This window comes from Aspergillus fumigatus, chromosome 5 (genome assembly GCF_000002655.1).
Source record: "Aspergillus fumigatus Af293 chromosome 5, whole genome shotgun sequence".
In the NCBI taxonomy this organism is placed as follows: domain Eukaryota; kingdom Fungi; phylum Ascomycota; class Eurotiomycetes; order Eurotiales; family Aspergillaceae; genus Aspergillus; species Aspergillus fumigatus.
Window position 1 is genome coordinate 2,559,855 of NC_007198.1, and position 14,134 is coordinate 2,573,988.

Here is a 14,134-nt window from a genome sequence, read left to right on the forward strand (position 1 = left end):
ATTACGACGGGACCGTATTCAACGGCAAATATGGCGATAGCGCCGTTGGCTTAGCAGATCTGCTCGGCGAGTTTTCTTCCATTCTTTTCGGTATTGATTCGATACTGGAGTCGAGGACGATGGTTAAAGTGTGGATTGAACCTTAGAGTTGGACCCAGGATGACTCAAACAGGGTATTATTGGGTGCCTGTACGATCCAGAGGTAGAGCAAACATATGATTAATGGCAGCCAGAGGAGCAATGACCTATGAAAGCTCAGCAATCACAGGCTGTCTTTTCCCGAAAATACACTCTATCGGCCACCCGATCCTGCTCCGATGCTGCTCTGGCAACGAAGCCCGGATCCCCGCCAGAACATGCTCATCCCAGCCCTTCATCAGCCACGACGACTGCATATACTTGAGAAGAATAGCCCAGTAGGCCAGGACCGTCAGCGCGAGCGGATCCTTCGCCTCAAGCCGCCCGATAAACCCTTCCGGACGCCGATACAACCACCCGATGACCAAATGCATCAGATTCACCCCGTGCTTGCCAGCAGCTCTCATTCGATATACCTCGTCAAAGGTCTCTTGCAGACCCTCCAGAGCAGAGTCGTACATCTCTTTGATCACTTCGTCATCCGTCTCCGCACGGATCAACAGCTGGACATCCCGGATCCGCCCTTTATGACGCTCCAGCTCCTCCGCCAGCTCATCGCTAACCTCGGCTGCCCCCTCCAGCTCCTCGGGCGCCAACACCCCCGAAAAAATCTCTGCGCGCCTCGACTCCAAAATCGATCTCACCCCGCGCATGAGAACAAGCCACTCCGCCTGCCCTGTCTCGCTGAAAACGAGGAACTCACCTGTGCGCGGACCATGCGCAAAGTACACGAAGCAGATCAGCACCGCTGAGATGTAGATGTACTGGCAATTGTCTTCGTTCAGGCTGGCCAGCACGGTGGTCACGGAGCGGACACCGAAGGTGAAGTGGGCATCTGCCTGGTTCCGGTACTGGGCGCGCAGAGCCGGGTGCTGGTGCGCCAGGTGTAGAGCCGAGAGCGCAAGGATGAGATGCAGGATGGATGGAAAGACGAAGCCCCATTGTGGGACGTGGACGTCCCAAAGGTGTTTGGGGTCTTGTCCGTCGGTTAATGTGCTGGCCATGGCGGTGACGTAGTGATGGAAAAGGTGCAGGTCTGCGAGGGAGATGCTCTCCAGAGGGGGAGGGGGAGTCGGACCCGGGTTAGATGACTGTATGCTCGTGGTGTCTGGGGTTGATGGGTCTATCTGGATTTCGTATTTGGACTGTCTGAAGCGATATTGTCCACGCGAAGGTCGTGATGGTGCAGTCGACTCGGTGGCATAATCACAGATGACTGCATGCTGGCGACAGTTGGTGCAGGTCGGCTTTTTCTCATCGCACTGCTTGCATGTCACTTTCTTGGCCATAGTTGGAGAAGCTGGGTTGGATTCAAAGACTGGCACTGGCAGCTTAAATGAAGTTATCACTCACTTTGACTCGTCGCTTTTTACAGGTCTTGCACCCTAGCCGAGATTTCTGATGGGTTCTACGCGCGCGAATCCGACGGCCTTGCTCAGTTTCCATCCTGCAAGTGGTGATACTATAGGATGAGATGGAATGAACACTTCGTATTCGTTTGCCTTTGTCCCCTTTAGGCACCAGAAAACTTTGCCGAGATACGACAAATCTGGGTTCTCCTCTTAGCCAGGACAACAGTAGATCATAAACTAGATCTGGACACAATTGCAAATATGTATGTCAGTTAGATTTCAGTAGGGTTAATGGTGCCTGTCAACAAGGACAAAAAGCGGCAAAAAGGGAAGAGAAAATGAAAAAGAAATGATGCGTTAGCTGGGAGTCGAACCCAGATCTATTGCTTGGAAGGCAACAATGCTAACCGCTACACCACTAACGCTGTGGATGAAAAAATAGGCCAAATGAAAATATATATTGCAGAAGCAAAATGGTTGACAATTGCCACTGCTCTTCTTTGCAACTACTACATACCATGACATAGTTACTCAATTGGGCCAGGACATAATTTGGACATTTCACAGCCGTTATATGATTGATGGCCAACTGGTCTGCGTGAGGTATGAACAACATCAGTATAGCCTTGGAGACCGCAATGGACCAGAAGCTGCGTGATGAGATTGTCCATGCAATCTCCCACCCAGTGACAGCGAAAGTGCTTTCAATTACAAGGCTACAAGCAAGGCTTGCTAATTTTAGGTGATCTGCTGCTGTTTGGGTCCCATGTTGAAAGTTTCAGGACAAGCTCAGAAAAGACCCACTCGTACTCGTTCAAAAATTTCCCGAAAGGGTAATTTGATCCACCATCTATAGAGACAGCAATGCAGTATATGAGGCCACCATGGTCGTCGTAGCTCTTTTCTTTCTCCTGATCGCTTTCAATTCTCACCGATCAAGCCAGCATGGACTTCACATTCCACAATGGAACCAATGGCTCGTCGCCATGGGTCGAATTCTACCCCTACACCCCCTCGGCCACAGCAGGATACACCTTCATGTCCATCTTCGGCATGGCAACAGTCGCGCACATCATTCTCATGTTCCCATACCGCGCAGCCTACTTCATCCCCCTCGTGCTGGGAGGAATCTGTCCGTTCCCCCGTCTCATCCCCATCCCACGATACCAAATACACCGCTGACTTCTCCAGGCGAAACCTTCGGCTACTACGGCCGCGCATGGTCCCACAAAGAAGGCAGAACTGCAATCGGCCCCTGGGCCCTCCAGGAGATGCTCATCCTTTGCGCACCGCCCTTCGTCGCAGCAAGCATCTACATGGTCCTCGGACGGATCATCTGCGCCTTCGACGCAGAGCACCACTCCAGCATCCGGACCAAGTGGCTGACAACCATCTTCGTCCTCAACGATGTGGTCTGCTTCCTGACGCAGCTTGCTGGCGCAGGGGTGCAGATTACCGGTGATCCGCACGTCATGGCGATTGGTAAGAAGGCCGTCCTAGCGGGATTGATCTTTGCGCTGGTAGTGTTTGGGGTGTTTGTGTGGGTGGCGGCGGCGTTCCATCGGAGGTTGGATGCGGAGCCGACGGCTGTGGTAAGGGAGTGTCCGCGGCTGCGGTGGAAGAAGTATATGTGGGTGATTTATGTCTCGTGTGGGATGTTGATGGTGAGGAATCTGGTGAGGACGGTCCAGTTTGGGTCGCGGAAAGGGTCTGCACTGAACACGGAAGAGGCGTTTATATATGTCTTTGATGCGGCGTTGATGGCTGGGTCGATTTTGGTATTGATAGTTTGGCATCCGGGGAGGTTGGTGCGGAGGGCTCAGAAGGCGACCAAGGCGAGTCAGATGTGTGTGCAGATGGAGGATGCGCCTGATATCCCATTGACGGGATATAGAGAGGGTTAGTCGACTGCATTCGGTGGACTGTTGTTGTATATGCCAGGGACAATCGCTTCAATGTGACCTTGTGTGGATGAATGAACTCGGAAGTACTGGATTCAACGCTATGGATATCTCTATATACACTCTAGGCTAAACATGCAAACCGTCTACTTTCCAAAAACCTTGAAGCGGTCCTCAATGGGCAAGAAGGTCTTCTCACCAGCGTCGCCGGTAGGAGTACCAAAGACGAGCTGGGCATCCAGCTTCCACGAGGCAGGGATGTTCCAGGTCTTCTGCACCTGCTCGTCGATCAGAGGGCTGTAGTGCTGGAGATTGGCACCGAGGCCTTCGGAGCAGAGGGCAGTCCAGACTATTCAGTGTCAGTGACATGCTATCTGTTGATAATGGCAAAGAAAACCTACCGAGGTACTGCGACATGGCATTCGACTCGAGAGCAAAAGGATCGAACTTGTCGGCATAGATGGCGAACTTCTCCTTGATAGGCGCGAGAGAGTCGAAGTCAACAAAGAAGAGAACCTAGACCGTCAGTACAGACCATCATGAAAGGGAGAAAATCAGCCTACAGTTCCATAGCCCGCGCGGAATCCGTTCAGCTTAGGCTTGGTGTGGTTCTCAAACATCTCCTTGGGAACCTTGCCGGCAGCCACGAGGCCCTCCATGATGTTAATGGCAATGTCCCAGAGCTTCTGGTGCTCCTCCTTGAGCAGGAGGACCACACGGGAGGTCTGAGTGTTGAAGGAGCTGGGGACGTGCAGGACGGCATCCTGAACGATGCGCTCAATGGCCTCGTCGGAAATAGGGCTCTCGGCCTTGAGGCTGTAGTTTGTGCGCCGGGCCTTGACCAGCTCCAGCAGAGTGGTGGTGGCGGGGTTCTTGAATTCGGGTTGAGTCGAGCCCATTTTGTCTGGATGTATAGAGGTGAATCTGAATTATCTGGAGATGTTGATGACTTGATCGATGGTGATTGATTTCTCCTCTGTCTGTATGGAGTAGGGAAGAGGGTATTTATGTTCCCCAGCACGCACAGGCACCGTCATATTTCTACAAACTTCTACCTGTGGAGATTCCCAGTATGCATCAAAGGAGAATAGATTAAAAATCGGTTGATCTGAAAAATGTCCACTGAATTCCGTCATGAGTGGCCAATTAGAATGCACATGCATAGTTTTGACTATAGGCATTTTTTTATTTATTAAGCGGATATACGGAGTACGGAGGCCCAAATTAGCGACGTTAGTAACTTAGATCCATTAAGCTCCACACCGGAACTTACTAACAGTGCTGACCAAATGCTTATAAATGAAATACATGCCTAGAAATGGTAGGATGCAGTGCAGTTTGTTATCATGCCATATTACTTTGGTACTCAGTATCCCTTGATTAAGCTAAGTCAAAAAATAAATAGATGAATAAAAAAGAAAAATAAATAAAAATAAGAATAAAAATAAAAGAAAAGAAAAACCAAGCATTTGTTAGTTAACTAACGAGTTAATAGTCTGATACTGATATACTCCTGCACAAGCGTAAGCTCCAGTTGCACAACACCTGACCTACTTACCAACTGATTACCTGTCAATAGGAGAGATGCCTCATCTTGGAAGGGAGTTATGGCAAGGGCACCTAGTCACCAGAGGACAAGTAGATAAGAAAGAAAGTAATCCAAACAGGGCTGAAAAAAAAGAGTCAGATTACTGGTGCTGCCCGGAATCGAACCGGGGCTGGCACGGCCACAACGTGACGTCCTACCACTAGACCACAGCACCGAATTTTTGATTTTGCAAATCTTTTTTGCTACATAAGCAATATTCATTCAATATTTGGTCTAGGACCCTCAAATTAGGTCTGTACATTCCCGGCATTTTTGTCCAGTGGAAAACTGGCGCTTCATCGACGATGTAATGATAGATGATGGGTTTCGCCTTGCTGAATTTTTTGGGTGTTGTGTTGTTATAGTTTTCCTACTACATTGCCCACGAATACTTATATATACTCTGGTAGGAGATAACTTTCAGGAGAGCAATGGCGATATAAGCCAATACACCGACATACCGGTAGCGCCAAATGACAGCGCTATCTGCATGGAAATGCTATCGATGCAATGACTGACTTGATTACGCTTTCAATAAGTGTCTGATTAACTTTTTATACGCCCTGACACCCTCTAGCAGCTCGTCAACTTTGATCTGCTCATTCTCTCCATGGGCCACGAGGATTGAACCAGGCCCGTATAGGTACTTTTTATGGTCTCCCTTGAAACGAGGCACATCAGTTCCATATGACACTGGGGCTGTTTCAAACCCTGTAATCCGTCAGCAGGATTCGGACAAAGGTATGGTTGACAACCTTCGACATCATGATCAAGCAATGTCTCCGGATACTCGAACTTGAACTCCAGTCTGACATGTGGATGCTTCGCAACAACCTCCGACACAATCTTCTTACATTCGGCCATATCAGTCGCCACACGGACGGCGCATAGTGCTGTGCTCGAAGCCGGGACAATGTTATAGCTCACTCCTCCCTCAATCTTGCCGATATTGAACGTCGACGGGCCCAGTAACGATGACTCGGGGAATTTAGTACACAAGAACTCATTCAAAACTCCAACCACAGCGGCATTGGCGCTGATGCCATGATGGGGATACCCGGAATGACTGCACCATTAGCCTCAGCAGATAGAGCATCAGAGCAGACATACCAAGCCTTCCCCTCGCCAACCAACTCAAACACCAAATGTCCCTTATGCCCGACAACCAGTTTTCCCTCGGTCGGCTCTCCAAACACCACGCCCTCAAACTTCAAATCGTGATCGTTGGCCGCAATCATCCCAGGACCGCCCTTCTCCTCGCCCACAACAAACAACAAACCAACTTCACCTTCCCTAACCGCCCCCTCCGCACGCAGCTCCTCAAGCGCACAGATCTGCGCAGCCATGGGACCCTTGTCGTCGCATGCGCCGCGGCCGTAGATAGTCGAGCCCTCAACGCGCAGTGGGATATGCGGCGGGACGGTATCCATGTGTGCGGTGAGACAGGCTCGTACCCTGCGCGAGGAGCCTAAGTATGCGTAGACATTCTCGCGGGTCGAGCCTGGGGCGATGGAGAGGCGTTCGACGGTGTAGCCGAGGGTGGAGAGGTGGTTGTCGAGCCAGCGGGCGATGTCTTGTTCATGGTCGCTGGTGCTGGGGACCTGGATGAGGGATTGAAGGAGGGACACCACAGGAGCTTCTGGCATTTTTAGCTACTCCAGTACCTATTGATTATTGCTGCTCAACATGAAGTGTGTCTGTTATGGTGGAAGAAAAGGTTGATGCGGGGAGGACATTGCGCGCGGGGAGATTTCGTCATTGCATGAGACAGGCTCAGGATTAACATCATAATGTTCCATGGTCCGATAAAAGGCATGCAGTAGCGAAGCAAAAAGGAAAAGATGGACACTCGTGGCTGAAACGCGTAATATGCTTGGTGGATGGCTTCCTGCCGTCGCCTGTTGATTTACCCCGCCATTAATTGCTGATCTCCTGTATTTATTATCTGGCTTCAGGACCTCCTCACGGCAAATAAATAAGATCAACTGTACACTTCTCATCATGGCGTCTCTTTCTCTCGAATATCGAGCTGAACACAGTTCCCCTGAGCTGCATGTTTTTAACATCCTCAATGACTACCTTCAGCCTTCTAGCACAACCCCTCCCAGTGAGGCCGCGCAATCCATCCACGCCTTGACACCAAAGGCAGCTTCAACACAAGAAGACAGCTCTGATCTGGAGGGGTTCCTTTGGTCCACATGGGGGAGTATCATCAAAGTCGCCAAACAAATTCCTTACAATCACCCCTCGCAAGACCGACTCGTTGACTTGATCCACGCTCTGACCAAGTTACCGCCGAGAACGGTATCAATCTGGGGTGTAAGTGTCTTCGTCCCCTGAAGCAAAGTATACTGACTGTTCAGTCCGAAAATTGCCTATGGGAAGACCTGCCCATGCTCGGACCAACCCTGCGAGAATCCTGGAATGGTACGTACCCTTCTCTCTGATAATAGTGGCATCATACTAACAGACCAAGCGGCCCCCACGTATACAAAAGCCAGCGACCAAGAAATCACCGAATGGATCAACCTACAAGCCTTCACCGCGCGGCTGTGCAAAAGCGACCGATCCCTTTCTCTTCTTGGCGTCTGGAGTCTGCGGTCGGGATTGGAACGGGAGCTATCGGACGAGGAACTCGACGGGGAAGTGGCTGCAGCAGCGATGTGGATGGTGTATGGTGGTGAGAACCTGTTCAGTCAACTGACACACGAGGTACCAGACCAGGAGACGGAGCGCATGATGAGGCCTGGGCCGCTGTTTAGCGGACTGGGACAGTTGAGCCCGGAGAGGTGGCAGTTCTGGAAGCTGCGGTTTGAGGACTTGAGTGAGCAGATCCAAGTCACTGATGAGACAAAGCAGGTAATTCGGCTGGCCAGGGAGAAGATGGAGAGGGTTCAGCAGTAGTCTTCTTTGAGTGGTAAGTTACCAGGCCCAGGTCGCGTTCATGTCAGCACTGGCTCTCGAGTGCGAGATAAACTTGATCTAATTGTTTCAAATCCAGTACAAGGCGGTACTCGTGTTTCAGCCCAACGGCATACAAGCGTCGTGAGGAGAGACTACTCCGTATAATTCCATTAGATGGTCTAGAAACTATCTACTCCGTATACATTGCTTACACAATATGACACGAGGTTCCATGATGCAATCGCGGAAATCCCCCGCTGTGGGCCATCACCCCGGAATTACGGATTAGAAATTTTTCTTTGATTATCTCACATCATTTTTACTGCATGTACATACAGCAAACCCTTATCAATCATTGATATAGATGAGATGGAGTTTCGATTTTCATTCTATTGTCAATGGAGCATTGCTTGGACCCAGAGCCAAAAATGAGTGACACCGAGATAGAGGGCGGCCTTGATCTCCAGCAAACACGGTCGGGCTGGTCCATCGCCGAAAGCCTCTCCCCGGTACGGGAAACGGTCTTCATCTTCGTGATATGCATGGCCCAATTCATGACCCAGGCCGGGCTGGGTAGCCAACTGGCCCCGCTGACCATCATCGGGGACTCCTTCCACATCACCGACAACGGCATCCTCAGCTGGTTCGTCGCGGGCTACTCCCTGACAGTGGGCACCTTCATCCTCTTCTTCGGCCGCTGCGGCGACTGCTTCGGCTACCACACCATGTTCGTGATCGGCTTTGTCTGGTTCGGCATCTGGTCCATGGTCGCCGGCGTCAGCGTCTACAGCAACTCCGTGCTGTTCATCTTCGCGCGCACCGCGCAGGGCCTCGGACCCGCGATGCTCCTCCCGAACGGGCTGGCGATTCTGGGAGCGACGTACCGGCCCGGCCCGAAGAAGGACATGATCTTTGCCATCTTCGGCGCAACGGCCCCCAACGGCGCCATCATCGGGGCCGTCTTCGCCGCGCTCTTCAGCCAGCTCGCCTGGTGGCCGTGGACGTTCTGGTCGACTGCGATTGTCTGCCTAGTCCTGGCGGCGCTGGGATGGGCCGTGATCCCGCGTATCCACCACGAGCGCGAGAAGCACGGCATGACTCTGGTCGAATGGATGCAGGAGCTGGACATCGTGGGGGCGTGTCTGGGGGTGGGGGGGCTGATTCTCGTGAACGTGGCGTGGAACCAGGCGCCCATCGTCGGCTGGCCGACGGCGTATGTGTACGTGCTGCTGATTATCGGGCTGGTTCTGCTCGGGTTTTTCTTCGGGTGGGAGCTGCGCGTCGCGCGCAAACCGCTCATCCCGCTCCAGGCGTTGACGCTGGACGTGTCCTTCGTGCTGGGCTGTGTCGCATGCGGCTGGGCCAGCTTCGGCATCTGGACGTACTACCTCTGGCTGTTCCTGGAGCATGTCCGCGGCGAGACCCCGTTGATGGCCGCGGCGCAGTTTGTGCCGCCGGGGGTCTCGGGCTTGCTCGCGTCGTTCACGACCGGGTATTTAATGAGTCGGATCCGGCCGGGGTGGATCATGTTATTTGCCATGGTGGCGTTCACGCTGGGGAATATCTTTGTTGCGATTGCGCCGGTGCATCAGACCTACTGGGCGCTGACTTTTGTTTCGTTGGTGGTCACGCCGTGGGGCATGGACATGTCTTTCCCCGCGAGCACAGTGCTGCTGTCGAACGCGGTGGAGCGCCGGCATCAGGGGATTGCGGCTTCCTTGGTCACGACGGTGGTCAACTATAGTATCTCGCTGGGACTGGGGTTTGCGGGGACGGTCGAGGTACATGTCAACCATGGCGGAAAGACGTTCCATGATAGACTGCTGGGATATCGCGGCGCGCTGTACATGGGGATTGGACTGGGAGGGCTGGGAGTGGCCGTGAGTGTGATCTATCTGGTCAAGAGTATCCTGAAAAAGGAGCCTCAGGGAGAAGAAAAGTAAATAGCTTATACCTTAGATATAGATGCAACATTAATCCTAGTGTAATAAACCCATCGCGATACACATACACTCATATCCAAGGCCCGCCCCCCTATGATCCGAGTCAGGCAGCAGATATCCCTTGCATAGGCGTGACTAGACTCAGGGACAGGCTTATTTTAACTGAGGGACTAAATCCATAAAAAATAGCGAACTGTATGGTTGCGTAAGGTAACGTAGAAAAAAAATAAATGACAAGAGTGGGATTCGAACCCACGCCATCATACGATGATGAGGAAACTCGGAGAGTTTGATATTAAGGTAGACCTTAACCTCACGCCTTGGACCAACTCGGCCATCTTGCCTTGATTACTTGAATGATGCTTATTGAAATATATAGGTTTAGCCAGTCGCTGGAAATTAACCATCCTACACTGTAGGAGCATCAGAACCGTCATACGGAGTAGTTGACCTGATTCTGATGGTGACACTGCAGACGCTTATCATTTCATCTGCCACCATACTTTTCCTCGCGGTTCTAGTCTTCGACAGTATAGATCTCGTCGCGGACATCAAGTGATCAAGTCAACCCGGTTGTCTCCCTCTGCCACATGCGCAGAAAATACTTCGTTATTCAACAATATTGAAAACGCAGCCGATTGGCATGCCCACTGACAATGCGCAAGAGAGACATGCCGTGCAACCGAGCTCATCTACTGTCGCATAAGTGATCAGCACCCCGGATACCGGATATTGGACTAGTCATACCCCGCATGGATCATCAGCCTTACCCAGTACCTCCGTGAGCTGTTCATCTGACTCTGAACGAGCCAATTTGAGGATATTCATGTCGATCATCTAAATTTCGGGTCGTTGGTCCCGTCATACGATATCGGAGCGTTCGATCCGAGTCTGAGTCTGTCTTTTGCATCATCTGGAGGATGCAGCCTCGGTACCTGGATGATGGTCGAAATACCAGGTCCTGGACATAGCTGTTCTATCAAGTTATGAATACATGATTCTATAAGCATAAGGACGACGATCGATCTACCCCGCAATCATCTACTGTTCATCTTGCCGTGGCAGTGTTCATCATCATGTGAAGATAGAACCTAGTTCAACCGAGAGGTTCAGATCCTGAGCGTCCAGAAGTGACCTGGCAACCTTGGATCGTATCCGATGAGACATGGCTGAGATAGAGCTGATTGAATGGATAACCTACATTTGCATGTGCCGGTACAGCATGTATAAATCAGCTAGCCCTTCATGAGCAGAGTTATCAGCCGGAGCAACACAGTCATCATTCATCATCCATCATCCATCATCCCTCGCCATGGATAAACTCCAGCTCACTCTTCACGCACTCCAGCATCAAAGCATTCATTTCCTCAAACTATACGCTCAGCACCCCTGGCTCTACACCGCAGCATGCCTCACAGCCTACCTCACTCTCACCCTATCCCTCCGCTTCCAACGCCTCCGCAGCATCCAAGCGAAATACCACAAGTACTCAACCCGGGCATCCTTCGCCAGCATGACCGACCACGACGCCTGGGCGATTCAGAAGCGAATCCTCCAGCTCGAGTTCCCATTCACCGCGCTGAAAGCCCTGCAGTTTGCTCTCTTCCGCGTACTCCCCCCCAAAGCTTTCCCCGCCGCTGTATCGATCTAATACTAACTGAGGTGTAGACCTATGGCATCCCCACCATCTCCACCCTCCTCCTGCACACCTCCCAATTCTCCAACCCATCCACCAGCTTCAAGCGCTACGCCGACACCGGCGTCCTCATCGGCGAATTCATGGGCTTCGAGCCCACCTCCGACCGGGCAATCACCGCCCTCGCGCGCACGAAGCTCCTGCACTCAGGCTACCGCGCCAGCGGCAAGATCCTGGAGTCCGACATGCTGTACACGCTTAGCCTGTTTGCGCTGGAGCCGGTGCGGTTCGTGGAGCGGTACGAGTGGCGGGGGTTGAGCGCGCTGGAGAAATGCGCGGTGGGCACGTACTGGAAGAGTGTGGGGGATGCGCTGGGGATTAGCTATGCGGCGCTCCCTAGTGGGCAGCCGGGGGAGGGGGGGTTCCGGGATGGATTGCAGTGGTTGGAGGAGATAAGGGCTTGGAGCGAGCGGTATGAGGCGGAGAAGATGAAGGCTGCGAAGGCGAATCGGGTGGTGGCGGATAAGACGATGGATGTGTTGGTTTATGGGATGCCTGGGTGGGTGAGGGGCCTGGGGGTGAGTGTTGCGACTTGTGTGATGGATGAGCGGTTGAGGGAGGCTATGATGTTGGTCTTATTCCCTTCTACTGAGGCTGGATGACGCTGATGCTGATGCTGATGATGCTCTGCTGGTAGGTATGATGCGCCGCCGCGGGTGATCAAAGCGGTGTTTAACGCTGCGGTGGTGATCCGGCGGTTGTACCTGCGGTATCTTGCTCTCCCGCGGCCGTACTTGATGCGTCGCGATGTGTTTACGGAGAAGCCGAATGAGTATGGTCGACACCATGTGCAGGTGTGGAACGGGATGCCGTACTATGTGCGGCCGACTCTGTGGAACCGATGGGGTCCGTTGGCATGGGTGCAGCGGCTGATGGGATTGCCATTGCCTGGCGACGACGGAGACAGGTTCTATCCGCGGGGATACTACACGCCCGATGTTGGGCCCAAGTACTTTGAGGGCAAGGGACGGAAGAGCCTGGAGGAGATCAAGGAGAAGTTGAGGATGCAGAGGACCGGCGAGTCGCCCTTTCATTAAGCTATAGCATTAGTAGTGGTATGTATAGTTCGTGTCAATGCAACCGTTCTCAGAGATATATCATCAAAAGTCCAGTTCCCAGCACGATAGACAGAGTCAACGCGGTCTCCCATCCAAATCTGCGGGTTGCATTGGCAGCATTGAGATCACCTCCCGGCCCTCCAATGACCCCGTTGACCGAAATGCCAACCCCCCCGTTACCGCCACTGCCCGAATTGCCGTTACTGCGGCCATCATCCCCCGACACGATCGTCGGTATGCTGGCCGCCGTCACATCCGTCGGGGTCACCGGATTCGTCGCACTGGCAGGTGTATAGAAGCTCATTGTCGCCGACAGCCGCGTAAACGAGCTCGAAGCGTCCGAGCTGTCCGTCGCTTTCACCGAGACAATCGTCGAGGTAGTGGTGACCGTCGATGTGCGAATCGAAGCCGTCGACGGGATATAGTACGTGTAAAACGTCACCCAGTACGTCCTGTTTCAGTCAGTCACTTATCCCCCCCCCCTTTATTTTATTTTATTTTATTTTATTTTAAGCGGCGAAGGGGTCATACCAGGTCACTGTCCATGAATACCATCTGTACTTTACCGCGGTATAGGTCGTCGTATCGTACGTCGTGGTATACTCTTTCTCCGTGTAATAGTTCACGGTGTCCTCCTTGGAGCAATCCCCATTGGGACAGCAGCCCAGTTTCCCGTTGACGGTCATGCATCGCTCGCCGGAGGGACAGTACCCCTGGACGCCGCAGCAGTCTGCGCCACGGGGCATGCACCCGGTTCCGCAGCAACTCTCGCCAGAGTTGCAGAAGTAGCTGCCGCAGCAGACGTCGCTGAGGGACCAGACGCAGAGCCCATTCTCGCAGCAGATATTGGTGGAGCAGGTTGATGGACAAGTCCAGCGCTTGGCCAGCGGATCGGATACGATGTCCGTTGTGAGTTCGGAGACGAGGGTGTTGTTGTTGGGAATGCGGACTGGGTGGAGGGGATTCAGGGCGAGTGCCCCAGACACGACGAGGAGTATGGACAATGGCCTCATTTTGGCTGCAAGGGTATGTCCGTTGCAGAGCAGAAGAGAAACTGCGGAGAAAGGGCTGAGAATGGGAGCTAGGGTTGTTATTCATGTTTATAGGCGGTTGAGCCTCAGCGGTCTAGTTGCAGCCATGCAGATTGTTTGATGGACATCCAGCCTCTTGCATGTAAACGCTCAGCTGATTGGCTCTACGGATCAGCTATACGAGATCCTTCAGGGTCAAGTAGCACAATGATCACGCTGGACCAATGGTAATTCGCTGAAGATCGTATTTAAGGTGCAGCTAGACGGTGGAGACAACAGATCGGCAGTGCAAGGCTGTCGGGTAGACATTCAAATGTCGAAATAGCATCAGAGAGCAATTCTCGGGAGCTAAGGTAGAATTTGTAGTCATAGATACTATAGATACTTTAAGTTAGACTGCATCTGCTGTTGAATTGCTTCATGGCGTGCTATCCAGGACTAACCCTATATTAGTCTACCTATATCCAAGCGTTCAGCTCTATGCACCAAGCAAAGCAAGCGACAATATGTATACCACAATACC

The 14,134-nt window shown here is 52.4% G+C and overlaps 8 protein-coding genes and 3 non-coding genes across 11 annotated transcripts; 4 read left to right on the top strand and 7 right to left on the bottom strand.

The window, feature by feature from the left end:
* Positions 1 to 64: 64 nt before the first annotated feature.
* AFUA_5G09890 (Zn(II)2Cys6 transcription factor) lies at positions 65 to 1,803 on the bottom strand. Its single transcript, XM_748558.2, has 2 exons — positions 1,492 to 1,803; positions 65 to 1,400 (listed from the first exon to the last, which is right to left on the bottom strand). Exons 1-2 carry the CDS (start codon positions 1,582 to 1,584, stop codon positions 246 to 248), a joined length of 1,248 nt encoding a protein of 415 aa, XP_753651.1. The 5' UTR covers positions 1,585 to 1,803; the 3' UTR covers positions 65 to 245.
* Positions 1,804 to 1,843: 40 nt separating this feature from the next.
* On the bottom strand, positions 1,844 to 1,915 carry tG(UCC)2. Its single transcript has one exon. It is a non-coding gene (tRNA).
* Positions 1,916 to 2,435: 520 nt separating this feature from the next.
* Positions 2,436 to 3,394, top strand: AFUA_5G09900 (RTA1 domain-containing protein; the record flags this gene model as incomplete). Its single annotated transcript, XM_748557.1, has 2 exons — positions 2,436 to 2,622; positions 2,682 to 3,394. The coding sequence occupies 2 exons, from the start codon at positions 2,436 to 2,438 to the stop codon at positions 3,392 to 3,394; spliced, it is 900 nt and encodes a 299-aa protein (XP_753650.1).
* Positions 3,395 to 3,537: 143 nt separating this feature from the next.
* AFUA_5G09910 (nitroreductase family protein) lies at positions 3,538 to 4,631 on the bottom strand (the record flags this gene model as incomplete). The annotated part of the gene is made up of 3 exons (XM_748556.2): positions 3,955 to 4,631; positions 3,793 to 3,907; positions 3,538 to 3,740 (listed from the first exon to the last, which is right to left on the bottom strand). The coding sequence occupies exons 1-3, from the start codon at positions 4,288 to 4,290 to the stop codon at positions 3,538 to 3,540; spliced, it is 654 nt and encodes a 217-aa protein (XP_753649.1). The 5' UTR covers positions 4,291 to 4,631.
* A 452-nt stretch (positions 4,632 to 5,083) lies between these two features.
* tH(GUG)3 lies at positions 5,084 to 5,154 on the bottom strand. The gene has a single exon. It is a non-coding gene (tRNA).
* AFUA_5G09920 (M20 family metallopeptidase) lies at positions 5,133 to 6,877 on the bottom strand. The gene is made up of 3 exons (XM_748555.2): positions 6,090 to 6,877; positions 5,735 to 6,045; positions 5,133 to 5,690 (listed from the first exon to the last, which is right to left on the bottom strand). The coding sequence occupies exons 1-3, from the start codon at positions 6,623 to 6,625 to the stop codon at positions 5,503 to 5,505; spliced, it is 1,035 nt and encodes a 344-aa protein (XP_753648.1). The 5' UTR covers positions 6,626 to 6,877; the 3' UTR covers positions 5,133 to 5,502.
* A 103-nt stretch (positions 6,878 to 6,980) lies between these two features.
* Positions 6,981 to 7,883, top strand: AFUA_5G09930 (DUF3632 domain-containing protein; the record flags this gene model as incomplete). The annotated part of the gene is made up of 3 exons (XM_748554.1): positions 6,981 to 7,298; positions 7,343 to 7,406; positions 7,456 to 7,883. 3 exons carry the CDS (start codon positions 6,981 to 6,983, stop codon positions 7,881 to 7,883), a joined length of 810 nt encoding a protein of 269 aa, XP_753647.1.
* A 398-nt stretch (positions 7,884 to 8,281) lies between these two features.
* On the top strand, positions 8,282 to 9,826 carry AFUA_5G09940 (MFS transporter; the record flags this gene model as incomplete). The annotated part of the gene is made up of 1 exon (XM_748553.1): positions 8,282 to 9,826. The coding sequence occupies one exon, from the start codon at positions 8,282 to 8,284 to the stop codon at positions 9,824 to 9,826; it is 1,545 nt and encodes a 514-aa protein (XP_753646.1).
* Positions 9,827 to 10,057: 231 nt separating this feature from the next.
* Positions 10,058 to 10,170, bottom strand: tL(AAG)5. The gene is made up of 2 exons: positions 10,132 to 10,170; positions 10,058 to 10,103 (listed from the first exon to the last, which is right to left on the bottom strand). It is a non-coding gene (tRNA).
* AFUA_5G09950 (uncharacterized protein) lies at positions 10,141 to 12,559 on the top strand (the record flags this gene model as incomplete). The annotated part of the gene is made up of 3 exons (XM_077804828.1): positions 10,141 to 11,435; positions 11,495 to 12,090; positions 12,160 to 12,559. The coding sequence occupies exons 1-3, from the start codon at positions 11,139 to 11,141 to the stop codon at positions 12,557 to 12,559; spliced, it is 1,293 nt and encodes a 430-aa protein (XP_077660964.1). The 5' UTR covers positions 10,141 to 11,138.
* Positions 12,560 to 12,608: 49 nt separating this feature from the next.
* On the bottom strand, positions 12,609 to 14,006 carry AFUA_5G09960 (putative GPI anchored protein; the record flags this gene model as incomplete). Its single annotated transcript, XM_748551.2, has 2 exons — positions 13,112 to 14,006; positions 12,609 to 13,032 (listed from the first exon to the last, which is right to left on the bottom strand). Exons 1-2 carry the CDS (start codon positions 13,591 to 13,593, stop codon positions 12,609 to 12,611), a joined length of 906 nt encoding a protein of 301 aa, XP_753644.1. The 5' UTR covers positions 13,594 to 14,006.
* Between the last annotated feature and the right edge of the window lie 128 nt (positions 14,007 to 14,134).